Raw genomic sequence first — 16,322 nt, 5'->3', positions numbered from 1 at the left:
TTTCTGTTACGCGTTGTCGCTTTAAGATGTTCTGTGTTCAAATTTTGTTTGTTGCAGTTGCACCCGACTTAAGAGCCGCATGGCTCACAGGACTATACCTAATAAATGAAACTTGAAACTTAAACTTGAATTACTGGCGTAACGTCGTGATCAAGATTGTAAATGTTGTGGATGCCAACGGTACAACTAACTGGTCGAAGCACGTGCCGACATTGGGAATATTTAATTTTAGTAAATGTGACCGACTGACAGCAGCATTGTAAATGTTGTGGATTTGCTCTCCAACACAACCGGTGTGTTGCTATACTGGTAACTAATTGGCCACGTTCTGTTTACGTGGCAAACCCTTCCCAATTGGCTGTGTCGGGTGGTGGCGGGTTTAACGACACAGTATATTTACGCGATCTAACCCAAAAAACCTCCTCTATGATGGAAAAACTAAACTATTTTATTTTTCCAACAGGCAAGGCCCACTGAGCTGTGAATCTCTTTTTCTCAGAAGCCACGTGACTATCACAAATGACTGCTCAACGAAGTGGCTTCTGATTGTGCGGACATTCATAGAAGACAAATACTCTGAAGTCTAAACGCGTGGATGTTGATTCGATATGTCGAGGGGAAACCCACGGGAGAGAAAGACACCGCAGATATACAGCAGCAGCAGCAAGGTCTGGATCGAGCCCACGACCTCCTTGCATACCAGGCGAGGTAGAGCTCATGTATGTATGTATGTTGAACTTCTTTCACACCTGACCTTCTTGGGGAGCGGTATAGTGTAGCGGTAATCGCGCGCTGCTCCACCAACCCGGCGACCCGGGTTCGATGCCCGCTCACGGCCAGCATCAGTGACGATTATCTCAACCGGTCCCGGGCCTCCCCTAGGTTGACTCAGTCTCACTTGAGTACCTGGTGCGGTGTGTAAACACCGCCACTGGGGAGACAAAGGCGGCCGGGCTTGGTGCTGGCCACCCACCGCTTCGTGTGTTGTTCATGTTTTTGTTTGTTGCGGTTGCACCCGATTCAAGAACCGAATGGCTCACAGGGCTATACCAAAATAAATGAAACTATGAACTATGAGCTTATGGGAGCGGATCATTTTAGCAGCGTTGATTTCAAGACACGCAAAATAGTTTTGGCATTCTGCGTCTCATCAGCAGTCCAGGCGCTCCGCTCGTTGTTGTGAGCGTCCCTCCTCTTCCCCTCTGCTGGTTGCTGGAGGGCGACTGCCACCTACCGGCCAGTTGCGTCCTTCACGAGCCCCAACAAAGACTTCACTCGATTTGAAGCTTTCGTGACTGCAGGGATTATTATTACTCTTTGGTTCTTTTCGGTGAAGTCGCGTAGAAAGAAAATACATTAAATAATAGAGTACGACGTTTCGATTGCGACACAAGCAGCCGTCATCAGGTAGAACTAAATGTTTAGAGAGAGAGACAAAACACAGACATGGAGACACACAGACAGACACACAAGCAGAGAGAGACAACACAGAGACACACAGAGAGAGGCACACAACATAGACACACAGACACACAAGCAGAGAGAGACAACACAGAGACACACAGAGAGAGACCCACAACATAGACACACAGAGACAACACACAAACACACAGAGACAACACAGCGACACACAGACAAACAAGCAGAGAGACAACACAGAGACACACAGACAGACACAAGCAGAGAGAGACAACAGAGACACACAGGGAGAGACACACAACATAGACACACAGAGACAACACAGAGACACACAGAGACAACACAGAGACACACAGACAGACACAAGCAGAGAGACAACACAGAGACACAGAGAGAGACGCACAACATAGACACAGAGACAACACAGAGACACACAGAGACAACACAGAGACACACAGGTAGACACAAGCAGAGAGACAACACAGAGACACACAGAGAGAGACACAACATAGACACACAGAGACACACAGAGACAACACAGAGACACAGAGAGAGACACACAACATAGACACACAGAGACAACACAGAGACACACAGAGACAACACAGAGACACACAGACAGACACAAGCAGAGAGACAACACAGAGACACACAGAGAGAGACGCACAACATAGACACAGAGACACACAGAGACAACACAGAGACACACAGGTAGACACAAGCAGAGAGACAACACAGAGACACACAGAGAGAGACACACAACATAGACACACAGAGACCACACAGAGACACACAGAGACAACACAGAGACACAGAGAGAGACACACAACATAGACACACAGAGACCCAATGCCTCTGCTGGGATAGCTGCTGGAGCAGATGAATTAGCATGTCAATGAATCCACTCCGAAGCTACCGAGGGAAAGAAGAAGGTCGAATGGCCCTTTGAGAGGCTGGTAAATTTTTTAGAGAGAGAAATAGTTTGAGAAAACAAAATGTAGCAAATCTTTTGCAAATGTAATGCAACACAGAAAGTCGGCTAACACACAGTTAACGCATAGATTGGCTGATTACGATCTCCAAAGATTGCTAAAATTAGAAGTTAAGTGCTGTTTGCGAGCACCTATGAAGGTCGGCACGGCACACGAAGCGGTGGGTGGCCAGCACCAAGCCCGGCCGCCTTTGTCTCTCCAGTGGCGATGTTTACACACCGCACCAGGTACTCGTTTGAGGCTGAGTCGACCTAGGGGAGGCCCAGGACCGGTTCATAAAATCGCCACCGGTGTTGGCCGTGAGCGGGAATCGAACCCGGGTCGCTGGGTTCACAGCGCAGCGTAGCGCTAACCGCTACACTACCGCTCCCCACACTGACACATCCCAATAGGCACTGCCTATGTAAGGGCTATCCCGTGAGACTGCACGTAAGCCCGGCTAGCTCAGTCGGTAGAGCATGAGACTCTTAATCTCAGGGTCGTGGGTTCGAGCCCCACGTTGGGCGCTGGAATTTTTTAAATTTTTAATCACAGGTGAAATCAAAAGCATTAATAATTCGAAGGATGTATGGCCACCAATGCATGCATTTAAACAAAGGACGTGAACAATGTTTATACATTTTTTACTTCATTGTAAATGTTGTACTGGTGGTACAGTTGCTTGTGAACAGGCGTGGTATGGTGCACTATTGCCCCCTACTGGAGTGGTGCCTGCACTGCAGTAACAAAATCAAAGTTCCTGCTCCAACGAGCATTACAGTTGTGGCCCATCTCCGATTCACAGCCTTGAGTCAGGCATGGAAATTACACATTACTATGGCGAATCTCCCAGAGGACAATCACTATCCTTCTGTCGTATGGCTGATGTAGATGCAGAGCAACAACTACAATTTCAAGTTCAGGTGAAGCCAGAAAACTACGTCAGGAGCAGCTGTGAAGTCTCCTTCGTATTGGTGGATCTGCCATTGCGTCGTCATACGTTGTGCTACGGTCTGTTCTGGATGACCACAGTCGCACACTGCAGCGTTTTAATTTTTCATTTGTGCATCAGATGTCGACATCTACTGCCATGGTTTGTGCAGTGGATGTGGTTTATGGTGGACCATGAGCTTCGTGGAAGATCGAACCCAGGGATCTTCTGCGTTGTGTCTTTCACAAGGTGGCGTTTGTGACTTTTTTTGAACTCCATTCAGCTCTCCAAGCTTCATCCGGGTTGAACTCACATTGATGAAAGGGCTTGGCGTGACTTCAAGAGATGACGAGGAACGTTATCAAGGTCCCGGTGAATGTGAAAGTGGCTGATGAGGTGCTCGCTAACTACTATTGATTTCCCCACAAATTGATACTCATCTTATTGACCACCGAAAGATGTTGGGCTATGACCATACTTAAACCGACAGAACCTTGGCAAGCAAATTCCTTCATATTAACCTACACCCCTTCCTCAATCCACTGCTGGCTGAAGGCCTTCCTGTGCTGTCATTGGTGGGCGTTGTTTGACATACTTCACCACAAAGAGAAGAGACCCATCCCCAGCAGTGTCAGCAGTGGCCAGGTTCACAACGCAACACATGACCCACTAAGTCACCGACTGCAACAGATCAGGCTCACGATGCATGCACACAGTAATGCATGAAGAAATCGATCCCCATCTGGAACTCAAGTTCAAGAAAATAAGTACATTTGGTAGTCGAGCCAATCGGAATTATTTTGCAGGTAAATTTATAATTCGAACAACGAAACTGGCACACAATGGCCTACTCTTTTTGAATCGTCGCGGGACGCATAACATCTCCTGTGAAGCAGATGGCGGGAGCATATTGTATGGTTAACACACCGGCAGTACGAACTAGAACGGGCTGCCGGATTTAAACCGCAAACCTCTGAAAAAAAGCAACACTATCACTTGGCATACGTCACCACCTGCAGAGGTGTCGATGGGAATTAATTTCCTGAAGCCCCGGCACGCTGGAGAAAAACCGTTGGGACGAGGTGCCGAACAACGCGTAGCGGCACAACAAAAATCGGAAAACTAGCGGCACAACAAAAATCGGAAAACTGTACAGCACCTCCGATTTAGACGGTTAGCTGCGTACGGTGCGAAAGAAGTTCAACATAAATACATAGAGCTCAAACGCAAAACAACATTCGTAGAAGTTTTACACCATTCTAGATTCCCATAGCTACGACTGGAACGATTCATTCTCTGGGTAATACCATAATAATGGTTCAAAGACAACATAATGGGCTCGACAACAGCAAGATACACGTGTATATGTTTTTATTTTATAAAACATACTTCAAATGCAGAAGATCCCACACTTGCACTTGTCGTTTGAGAACGATATCTTTTTACAATTTACAGAGGAACACGGTGAAGCGGCGGACACTTAAGAGAGCCAAAAATGGTACTCGGGAGACACCGAGGCATGAGCGCTTAGCAGCACCCACTTTGCTAATGAGCCAAGAGGTTGCCGAGTGACTGTGGTAAAAGCCAGCGCTACAACTTTAGGGTGCAGATAAAAAATGTTCCTTTTGAAATAAAAACCAAATTCAAGCAATATCTCCAGCTCAAGATAGTATCAATAAACAATTATTATAGAATGGTTGTAGCCCATGCCAAAATGACCTGGCCTGCACCCGATTGCCAGACCTTGGATGCTCAACTCAACTTTTTATTTTACCAGATGAGGCCCACCGAGCTATTAAGCTCTTTTCAGAAGCGACCTAGCCACAAATGATAACTCAACTAAGTGGCTTAACGCGTTCAAATTTACAGCAGCCAAATACTCTAAATGCATGTTTCTAAATGTCGAGAGAAAAACCGGAGGTCTGGAAAAAAAATCCACACGACCATGGGGAGAACATGCAAACTCCAAATATAAAGGCGTCAGGGTCGGGAACAAACCCACGACCTCCTGTATACCAGACCAGGAAATTAACATCTCACCATCGCAGCGAGATGCCCCTGCTAAGCAGGAAAAATCCTGGTTAGTGCCTGGAGTGTGCTTCAATGGGTGACCAGTTTACGTGGCCGGTTGTCATAGGCGAGTGTGTTACGGTGCCGACAGGAGAGGCCAATGCAGGGTTTTATAAGCGTTTAAATGCGACATCTGAAGACGCTCCCCAGAAACATGCAACATTTCATAGATACCGCCAGTCGCAGGTCTCCATTCGAGATCGAGGACCTTCGTGTGGAGCCTATGCACCGTTGTGCGAGTCAGCACAACACGTGTATTTACATCGCGATAAAATGTGACCACGTATAAAGACGCAGTACACACATGGTGGGCATATTTATTTCATGGAGAGAATGAGGCCGCCAAGCACAGGCAGAAGGGACAGAAATATCTGGGGCCTGGACGTGAACCCAGGCAGGGTGTCGGCAGCACGCACGGCTGAAGCTCAAGGGAAGGGAGTCCCGCGCTGAATGAAACCGCAGTTGAGAGGAGGAGTCATCGGATGCGTTTGTGGCGGCTCAGCTTGTTGACGCGCCACATGTGCTGCTTCCGCAGCAGTCGGAAATACTCCATCGAGTCAGGCTCCACCTCCTCCAGCGTCAACGGGGGTCCCACATTCAGCTCAAACAGCCTTGCATGGACAGGTGGTACAGGGGGGAAAAAACCACACGCAAGTGCGTGGATTGAGTAACGCTTTCCGACACGCGCTTGTCTGCAGAAGTGCTGAATCAGCAATAGTAGAGGTGAAGAACCAACATGTTAAACTTGTTTTTTTCCCATTCTCCCATTCTGATGACATACGTGTACGTCCGTGTACCTCATCGGAACGGAATCGGAAGAAAAACAGAAAAAATAACTTTATCGGTACATCTTCAGGTCGGAAGACGTACCGGGGCTCCCACAAGGCCATGCGGAAAGGCATGTGGCACAGTTTGGTGCTAGCTATCATAGAGTGCGGTTGTGTCGCTACAGTTCTCTGTGGTGAGTACAGTAAAATGTCAATTAGATGCCTCTAAATAAAATGAACAAGAACCGCGTACACGTTCTGAGCTTCAGTGGTGAATGGTAAGGGTAAATTCTGCTCAATTCCAGCTGATATTTTTTTTTCCTTTATGATATTAATTTTGACTGTCATGACCAAAGACAGTTTCCCATCCAAAGAGTAAACCAGGCTTATCCCTGCTTAGTTTGAGATATGACCAGATTGGGGTTATTTGCTCATTCAGATACAGCAATGACTAAAGAGTTCGGCATTACACTTCGGTAAGCGTTTGGATTAACGCTTGCGTCACAGGTAATGGGAAAGGGTAATAAGGACTCAAGTTGGAGGTCTGTGAATAAACCCCCATCCACCCTGTCAACTCATCACCCTGTATTCTAGTCCACAAATCACCCCGTCCATTCATCACCCTATTTTAAATTTCACCAGCGACCTTGTAAACAAACGCCCCCCCCCCCATCCGACCAATATTCCCCGAACCTCTGATTAGGACGGTTGGCTACGTTCGGTGAAAAAGAAGTAAAAAAAATACATGCATACATACAGGAGCAACACTACCTATTTCAACGGGGGGGGGGGGGGCTAAGCAAGATACGACTATGCCCCCCCTCCTTTCTCCCGATTCTCTTTTACTGAAATAGCTATGGATGTTTGTTAAACCGTATACACAATGTAGGCTATAACAATTATTGTTCTCATATTTTTTTTACATAGTAGAACCCCTCTTAACGACGGTAATCGGTTCCACAAAACCGGTCGTTAAGTGATTTGGTCGTTAAGCGAGTACAGGAAATACAAGTTAAAGGCTTAATTCGTCCCGATAGCATCGAAAGTAAAAACTTTCAACCAAAAAACGCACTTTATAATATTTAAACAATGGATATTAATACATAAAGACACTAACAACATTATAAACACAGTATTAAAATAAACGCGGTTAATCAATGTATTAATATTTAATGTACCAACAACAGCCCATCGTTAACAGGGGAATGGTCGGTAAGCGAACACATTGGGCTCTATGGAGGCACTACACCACTACACTATACACTACTATACATTACACTACACTATACACTACTATACACCACTATACACTACACTACTATACACTGCACATTGGGCTCTATGGAGACACTACACTATACACTGCACTACTATACACTACACTATACACTACACTACTATACACTGCACTACACATTGGGCTCTATGGAGGCACTACACTATACACTACACTACTATACAATGCGCTACACATTGTGCTCTATGGAGGCACTACACTATATACTACACTACTATACAATGCACTACACATTGTGCTCTATGGAGGCACTACACTATACACCACACTACACATTGTGCTCTATGGAGGCACGCCGTTTATCGATTAGTCGTTAACAGGGTTGCTCTTTAAGAAATATTCTACTTTAGTTTTTCTTTCAAAAAAATGTCCCTGCTTATCTGTCGATTCGGGCGGCCCCACTGTGGTCGACCGGGGCCCCTACGCGTCGCATTACGCTGCGCAACCCCTAAACCCCTAAACCCCAGAGTTGCGCCCGTGCACACACACCAGGGCGGGTACTCAGAGTCGGAACGCAGCGGGGGATCGCTGCCCTCGCGGAGGAAGTTGAGGCCCACGCAGTGAGAGACGAGGACCTCGGGGTCGCGGCTCAACTCCGGGTCCATGAGCACTTCCTTCACCATGGCCTTGCCCTTCGCCTTGAACGCTGCGCATGGCGGGGCGGGGGGGGGACGTGGTTATTGGTGCAGGCTGTGGTATCTACGAACATTTACATAGCACGCGTACACGCAAGGCTTTATGTACGCAAGATTAAAACACGAACGCTATGCACAGATTTGTAACGCGTGAAACACAACGATGGGTGTGGATCTTCGTCCTTGTGTCTTTCTCTCGTGCTTCCTTTTGCCGTTTCAATTCGCACGACCCGGTGTTTCACTGCACGTACACCGCCAACATCGCACTGCATCCCTCCTCGTGTGCGGGTGTCTCCGCGTTTACCGCCGCATCCTCGCCTCCTGTAGTGTCTCGTGTCACCCACACAGCCACGTCCGTCGGGGTAGACGAAGAAAGCTTTCTCGTCTCCCCATACTTCTATGCACATTCACACAGCTCCCCATACTTCCTTGTCTCCCCATGTCCCCGTTTCTCCCCACGTACCCCTGCCTCTCCTGTCCCCGTGTCTCCCGACGTCCCCCTGTGTCCCCCTGTGTCCCACAGTGTCCCCTGTCTCCCCTGTCTCCCCACGTCCCCCAGCGTGTCCGCTCACCCGGCTTCTTGGCGTAACCTCGGCTGGCAGGGGGGGCCGGCGGCAGCAGGGGCTGTAGGCCGGGACCCACGAGGCCCGCGAATCCTCTGAGCCCCACCGACGGCCTGAGGCCCCCTCCTACGGCGGGCGCGCCGCGCGCCAAGGTCGCGGGTAGCAGCAGCAAAAGCCTCCTCACACCGCACGCCGCCATGGCTACCACACGTGCCCCGTGACCTCTCAACCCGCAAACTCTGACCCCTCCCTCGATAGGACCCGCGCTGATTGGTCGAGAGAGAAAGACATGGGGTGGGTGGAGCAAAGGCGGGGGGCGGGGCTAGGGGCGGGGCTTGGGTGGTGATGTACCTGCTGGGCGTGGCCACGTCCAACTTCCTCCGAGGGGAAATCCGTAGCGCTGTAAAGCTCTTTTGTTTCCCTCACAGATGTCCAGTAGTTCAGTTTCAGTTTATTTATTTTGGTATAGCCCTGTGAGCCATTCGGCTCTTGAATCGGGTGCAACCACAACAAACAAAAAAACAAAAACACGAACAAGGAAAACATCTTAAAGTGACTGTGTGTGACTGCACAAACATGAAAAAAACATCAAAATATTCCTGAAAAAAGCACCGCACACCAACGCTGTGTGCAAAAAATCCCAGTGGGATGCAAGTCAAACAACAACAACCACAAGAAAACTTAAATTAAGGCCATCAGTCTAACTCCGTACTACAACAAAGCAAACATGTCCAATCAAAAACTTTTCGAAATCACCAAAGTAAATCCATAAATGCAATGTAACAGTGATTATAGGGACTGTGACCGAATTTTTACAATAAACTACATAAATAACATGTAACATTAAATCCTAGAGCCATAGCTGGCTGCATGAGTTACTCCACAACAACAGAAGCATCGGTCGGAGTATCAAATTTTTCAATGCACCTTTAAGATCAGCACACTAAATCAAAATACAGATAATACTTTGCAGCGTCATCCGGAGCGAAACATTTTATTTTACGCCAATAAATAGCAGTGGCAGCTAGGGGTGTACAACTCCTCTAGAGCAGTTTTGAGAGAATATCTCATTGGTAGCAATTCAAGTTGCAGTTTATTGGCAATAGCATTCCAGACCCTGGGGGCATCAATAGCAAAGGCCCTTCCTAAAGTTTTTGTACGGCAATAGGGAATGTGAAGCTGGTAAATGAGCGAAAACCTGAGGTCAAATTTGTTCTTTGAAACAGAGAGGAGATCCAGCAGGTAGTCTGCGGATTTTTTTGTAAGTACATCGTGAATAAATAAGATCTGGTGCACAAGCCGTCGAACATTAAGAGATTTTAAGTTTGACCCCATGTAGAGATCACAGTGGTGAGTGATAGATGGAATCAAGTTTCTTCAGTACAGTACTTGGGGCTGATTTATACACGATGTCACAGTAGTCAAGTAGAGGCAGTATGGTAGCTTTTATCAATTCCAAACGGAACATTGGGGGGAAGCAGTGCTTGTGTAGATACAGAAAACCAATTTTTATTTTTGTCTTTTTACCAATATAATCAATGTGATCTTCTAAATTCAGTTTTGAATCCAGGATGACCCCAAGATACTTATAGATATTGACTTGCTCGATTTGATAATTATTTAAGGAATGTAATTGGGGAAAAATAACTTCCTGCTTTAGTCCTTGTGAGAAGCATAGCACCTTGGTTTTGGAGGTATTCAGGACTAGTTTAAGAGCAACTAGCTGATGTTGTAGTTTGTTGAAATCACCCTGTAGCTTAGCAATCACGTCATCCGGAGAGCGGCCATCAGTAATCAGTATCGTGTCATCTGCAAAAAGATTTACCCTGGAATGATCCAGGTCAATGCCCAAGTCATTGACATGAAGAGAGAACAAGAGGGGGCCGAGGATGGAACCCTGTGGAACCCCTTTTGTTATCTTAACACTGTTTGACCTCCAACGATCTGTGAATACAGTTTGGGTGCGAGAAAAGAGGTAATTTTGTAACCATTTTACTGCGTTTTCGGAAAAACCGAGGCAACTTAGTTTACTAAGCAAGGTGTTGTGGTCTACTGTATCAAAAGCTTTAGACAGGTCTAGAAAAAGACAGGCACAGTACTGCTTATTATCAAGGCTACTGTAAATGTGATTCAGAGAGTCTACTGCAGCAGATGTGGTGCTGCATTTTTTTCGGGACCCAGATTGTTTTAGATGTAGTAGATTGTTGGTGGACAGGAAACTGCTCATTTGGTAGGTCAATAATTTTTCAAAAATATTCATCAACGGGGACAAAATTGAGATAGATCGGTAGTTATTTGGATCATCTTTAGGGCCCCCTTTGTGAAGTGGACGGACATAGGAATGTTTCCATTCTAGAGGAACTGATGCTTCTTTGATAGACAGGTTGAAAATATGGGCTATAGGTTTGTATATTAAATGACCAACAGTTAGTAGAGCAAAGACGGGAATACTATCTGCTCTGGTAGAGGAGGAGCCTTTGAGGTAGGACAGTTGTTTCAGAACATTACTTTCGTGGATTGGCTGGAAACTAAATTCGTTTAATGTTTGGACAGGGGTGTAGGAATTTGCATGAGCAGGGGTGACTCGCAATACATTATCAAAAATATTACCAGCTTCAGAAAAATGAAGGTTAAAATTGTCAACAATTTTTTTGGGATCTGAAAAATATTCCCCATTTCGGTTAAGCTCGGTGGGCAGATTGTCTGTTTTGGATGCCTTTTCGATACATTTGATTGTTTTCCAGAAAATCCTGGCATTTCCATGTGATTCCAGGAGAGTGGAGGAAAGTATGCATTTTTTGCATGCCGTATTTTTTTGATGCATCTATTCCTTAAAATCCTGTATTCTAGCCAGTCATTGGCCAAATTACTTTTCTGAGCACATGCCCAAGCCTTGTCCCTAGTTTTCATGAGCTTTGTAATCAAAGGATCAAACCATGGTGGGAGGTTGCCTTTAGTTTTAAATCTAACCAACGGAGCATGTTTGTTAAGAATTTGGAGAAACGTGTACCTGAAGGTCTCCCAAGCCGTAGTCAGGTTGGGGATATCACAGACCTCGTCAATATCCGAGTGAAGCACATCATTAGTAAATGCCTGAGTGCTGAAGTGTCTCATAGAGTGCTTCTCAACCAATTTAGGGGGGGCTTTGGGTCTGGCTGATGATCTCACCCCAAAAATGAAGGAGTGATCACTAAGGTTATTACCAAGAACACCAGTCAGTGTGAAATTGTGAGGGGCATTTGTCAATATGTTGGGTCTTGTGGGGACATTTATTAATTGAAACAGATTAAATTCATCTGCAAAATTTGTGGCTACGGCCGGCGGGTTTAGACAATTCCAATTTAGATCACCCACTAAAACTATTTCACCTTTAGGGAGGCCCCCAAAAAGCTCTCTCAGTGTAGGTGCAGCTTCAACATCCTTCCCACTAGGCGGTCGATAGCAGCACACTACCAATATCTCTTGATTATTTGGGAGAGTTATTTTGAGAGCCAGACCTTCAAAGCAACATTTTTTAAACAAGGAGTGAGCTAGTGAACATGCAATAGTATTATGAACATAGATGGCAATTCCACCTCCTTTAGATCCTCGGTCAAGCCGAAAAAGGTTGTAGTTGTCAATCGCAATCTGCAAGGCATTGACGGCAGGAGTGGACGCAAAGTAACGAGGGTAGCCGTTTGTAGAGTTGAGTGTGGCACTAGATAGGACCGGGAGGGACAGCAGTCGGATACACAGCAGGATAATTGCCATCTCTAAAATATCCGGGGTCAACACGGATTAACACACAAGCGGAAAAGAAAAAAAAATATATACTTGTAGGCCGAGCGTGAGAAAACGTCTTGCCGCACTCGTCACACATGCACGGCTTCTCGCCCACGTGCTAGGGTGGAACAGCGCCCCCCCCCCCCCAGACAGGGACAGCAGATGTTTGGCTGTTGTGGGCTCGGCTGAACCGCTTGCACCACCTCCTTTCCCCGCCGCAGGATGGTGCTCGAGCTAGCCATCCTTGAGCTCAGCCCACGACTGGAATGTCGTTTCTTGGCCTCTCGTGTCTCTGCTGCCCGACCAGACGGCCACACTGAAGCCCCCCACACAAGGGACTCTTCATTCACGATCCTTGGCCGTCTTGACGATCTCCGTGAAGTTTTCTAAGAACACAGCTTGGGGTCCGTCGCAATGTTGCCTTGGCAGGAACACAGCTTGGGGTCAGAACGCGACAGCAAGAAGTGATTCAAAAACACGATCGGAGTGCAAAGTATAGGGAAAGTAAAATAAATCACTAAAAAACATATACAAATAAAATTCAACAATTTTTTCCTTCAACTGACCAGGGTAAGCCGACTGAGCTATTATCTTCTTTCTTAGAAGCGATTTGACTATCACAAATGATAGCTCAACGCGACGTGGCTTATCGCGTGGAAATATATAGCGGCAAAACAAACGAAATACAATCTAAATAATCTCGACACGTGATTATTTAGAGTATGCGCTATGAAGAAGGACCATTGCCCGAAACGTCGGCCATCACGTATGTTTTTCTTTCGAGGCCACACACAGACACGCACGGGTGTTGTTATTGACGCATGTGTTGAGTTGTTGTGCATTGTGCTTGCCGTCGCAGCAGCATCATCATCATCATCACCCGCAGCACTACGTGTTGTGTATCATGTCTTATCGCCATGATACCGTATTGTGGTTCAAGATCCGCAAGGTATTATGATGGTATTCTATCTACGTGACTTTACCAAAAGAACCAAATAATTCCTGCAGTCACGAAAGCTTTAGGTGGGGAACGTCCGGCCCGCGGGCCGTATGAGGCTCGCAAAATCATTTGTCAGTTCCAGCCATCACATTAGGGGTGAGTTAATTAAATGTTTGACCAAATATAACAGGCTAATCTTTAAGTTGACGCTTTTGTATGGCCCGCGAATGATGTCATTACTGGCCCTTGGCAGACAAAAGGTTCCGCACAGCTCAACACGTAGTGCTGGGGGTGATGATGATGATGCTGCTTTAGAAATGCGTTTTGTGTTTAATTTGGTTGTCCTTCCCCCGCACCTCCGATTAGTGCGGTTGGCCATGTACGGTAACGAAAGAAGTTCAACCAAATACATAAACCACGGTCGTACTGTGGCCCGTGTTAATGGGGTGGTGGTGGTGGGGGTTCTATGTGACTGCATGGGCACCCACAAGGGCGATGTCACGACAGAGTAACGCGTAGGCGCCACGGCTCTCCGCCTGTGGACGCAGAAAGCGTCCTAAACGGCGCCACGATTCTGCCGCTCTGAAAAAAACAACAACATATATGATATGAAATAAAAATGGTTTTACCAAGTAAGGCCCACTGCGCTGTATAATGTTGTTATCTTCCAGAAGCGACCTGGCTATTACGAATGGCAGCTCAACGAAGTGGCTTATCATCACGTGGAAATGTAGAGCAGTCAAATACTCTCAGCGCGTGATGTTGATTCTAAATGTGGAGGGGGGGAGTGGAACCGGAGGACCCGGAGAAAAATCCACGCGACCACGGAGAGTGAGAGAGAGAGAGCAGATCTGAGCTACCCGTCGGAGGCCGTTTGACTGTTACAAGGGCTGCGTGCAGATGCAGCACTTGTCGTAGTAAAAAAGAGAGTGAGAGAGAGAGAGCGACATGGAGTAGGAAGAGAGAGGGTAGAGAGAGAGCGGGGGGCAGAGAGGGGGGTAGAGAGAGAGGGAAGGGGTAAGGAGAGCAGTGCGAGAAATATTTTGTTAAATCTTTCATTTAAAAAGGGGGGGGGGGTACATAAAGCAAATCATTTTAAAAAAACCGAAATGATGAACTAAGCAAAGTGCCGACTACACCGAGCATCGTCTTGTTTCCTCTGGTCGTAAAATAAAAAACGAGAGAGACATGCAAACTCCAAATATACAGCAGGCGGTCATGGATCGAACTCATGACCTCCTGTATACCAGGCGAGGTAGTTAACATCTCGCCACCGTGTGCTCGGTGTGGCACTTGGGGTCGAGAGGTCACGGGGAAAAACCAACATGTGAGGACGCGAGCATAGATTGGGAAAGACGGGCCTTCATCCAGCAGTGGGTAGATCCTGGCAAGTCATCTATCTAGCAGTGGATGGATCATCTACCCACTGATGGATGGATCAGATAGAGAGAGAGACTCAGAGAGAGAAAGAGGACGACTCAGAGAGAGAAAGAGACTAAGATAGAGAGAGAGACTCAGATATAGAGATAGGACGACTCAAAGAGAGAGAGAGAGGAGGACTCAGGGAGAGAGAGAGACTCAGAGAGAGAGAGAGAGAGGACAACTCAGAGACAGAGGACGACTCAAAGAGAGAGGACGACTCAGAGAGGACGACTTGAGAGAGAGAACACGACTCAAAGAGAGAGGACGACTCAGAGAAAGAGAGGACGACTCGAGAGAGACTCAGATAGAGAGATAGAACGACTCAGGGAGAGAGAGGACGACTCAGAGAGAGAGGACGACTCAAAGAGAGAGAGGAGGACTCAGGGAGAGAGAGAGACTCAGAGAGAGAGAGAGAGGACAACTCGAGAGAGAGAGAGCACGACTCAAAGAGAGAGGACGACTCAGAGAGGACAACTTGAGAGATAGGGAACACGACTCAAAGAGAGAGGACGACTCAGAGAGAGAGAGAGGACGACTCGAGAGAGACTCAGATAGAGAGATAGAACGACTCAGGGAGAGAGAGGACGACTCAGAGAGAGAGAGGACGACTCATAGAGATAGAACGACTCAGGGAGAGAGAGAGAGGACGACTCAGAGAGAGGATGACTCAGAAAGAAAGAGGACGACTCAGGGAGAGAGAGGACGACTCAGAGAGAGAGAGAAATAGTGACTCAGAAAGAGAGAGAGAGAGGACGACGCAGAGAGAGAACTCGGAGAGAGATAGGACGACTCAGGTAGAGAGAGAGGACGACTGACAGAGCGAGAACTCAGGAAAAGAGAGGACGACTCAGCGAGAGACTCAGAGAGAAAGAGTGACTCAGAAAGAGAGAGAGAACGACTCAGGAAGAGAGAGAACGACTCAGAGAGAGAGGACGACTCAGAGAGAGAGGACGACTCAAAGAAAGACTTAGATAGAGAGAAAGAGTGACTCAGAAAGAGAGAGAGAACGACTCAGAGAGAGGACGACTCAGAGAGAGAGGACGATTGAGAGAGAACGACTCAGAGAGAGGACGACTCAGAGAGAGAAGACGACTCAGAGAGAGAGGGCGACTCAGAGAGGACGACTCGAGAGAGAGAACACGACTCAAATTGAGAGGACGACTCATAGAGAGAGGACGACTCGAGAGAGACTCAGATAGAGAGCTAGGATGATGCACAGAGAGAGAGAGAGAGGACGACTCATAGAGATAGAACGACTCAGGGAGAGAGAGAGAGGACGAATCAGGGAGAGAGTGGACGACTCAGGGAGAGAGAGGACGACTCAGATAGAGAGAGAGAATATGACTCAAATGGAGAGGACGACTCAGAGAGAGAGGACGACTCAGGGAGAGAGAGGACGACTAGAGAGAGAGAGACTCAGATAGAGAGCTAGGATGATGCAAAGAAAGAGAGGACAACTCAGAGAGAGAGGATGACTCAGAAAGAGAGAGGACGACTCAGATAGAGAGAAATAGTGACTCAGAAAGAGACAGAGAACGACTCAGA

At 47.1% G+C, this 16,322-nt stretch overlaps 1 protein-coding gene and 1 non-coding gene across 2 annotated transcripts; one reads left to right on the top strand and one right to left on the bottom strand.

Annotated features, from left to right (window-relative positions):
- Window positions 1-2,844: 2,844 nt before the first annotated feature.
- On the top strand, window positions 2,845-2,917 carry TRNAK-CUU (transfer RNA lysine (anticodon CUU)). Its single transcript has one exon. It is a non-coding gene; the product is annotated as a tRNA-Lys (tRNA).
- Window positions 2,918-4,675: 1,758 nt separating this feature from the next.
- Window positions 4,676-8,915, bottom strand: MRPL54 (mitochondrial ribosomal protein L54). Its single transcript, XM_032953637.2, has 3 exons — window positions 8,663-8,915; window positions 7,945-8,101; window positions 4,676-6,002 (listed from the first exon to the last, which is right to left on the bottom strand). Exons 1-3 carry the CDS (start codon window positions 8,850-8,852, stop codon window positions 5,867-5,869), a joined length of 483 nt encoding a protein of 160 aa, XP_032809528.1. The 5' UTR covers window positions 8,853-8,915; the 3' UTR covers window positions 4,676-5,866.
- Between the last annotated feature and the right edge of the window lie 7,407 nt (window positions 8,916-16,322).

The sequence above is a fragment of the Petromyzon marinus genome, chromosome 13, assembly GCF_048934315.1.
Source record: "Petromyzon marinus isolate PM22_M1 ecotype Great Lakes invasive population chromosome 13, UKy_Petmar_22M1.pri1.0, whole genome shotgun sequence".
Taxonomy (NCBI): domain Eukaryota; kingdom Metazoa; phylum Chordata; class Hyperoartia; order Petromyzontiformes; family Petromyzontidae; genus Petromyzon; species Petromyzon marinus.
This window is presented reverse-complemented; position numbering and strand designations above follow the sequence as displayed.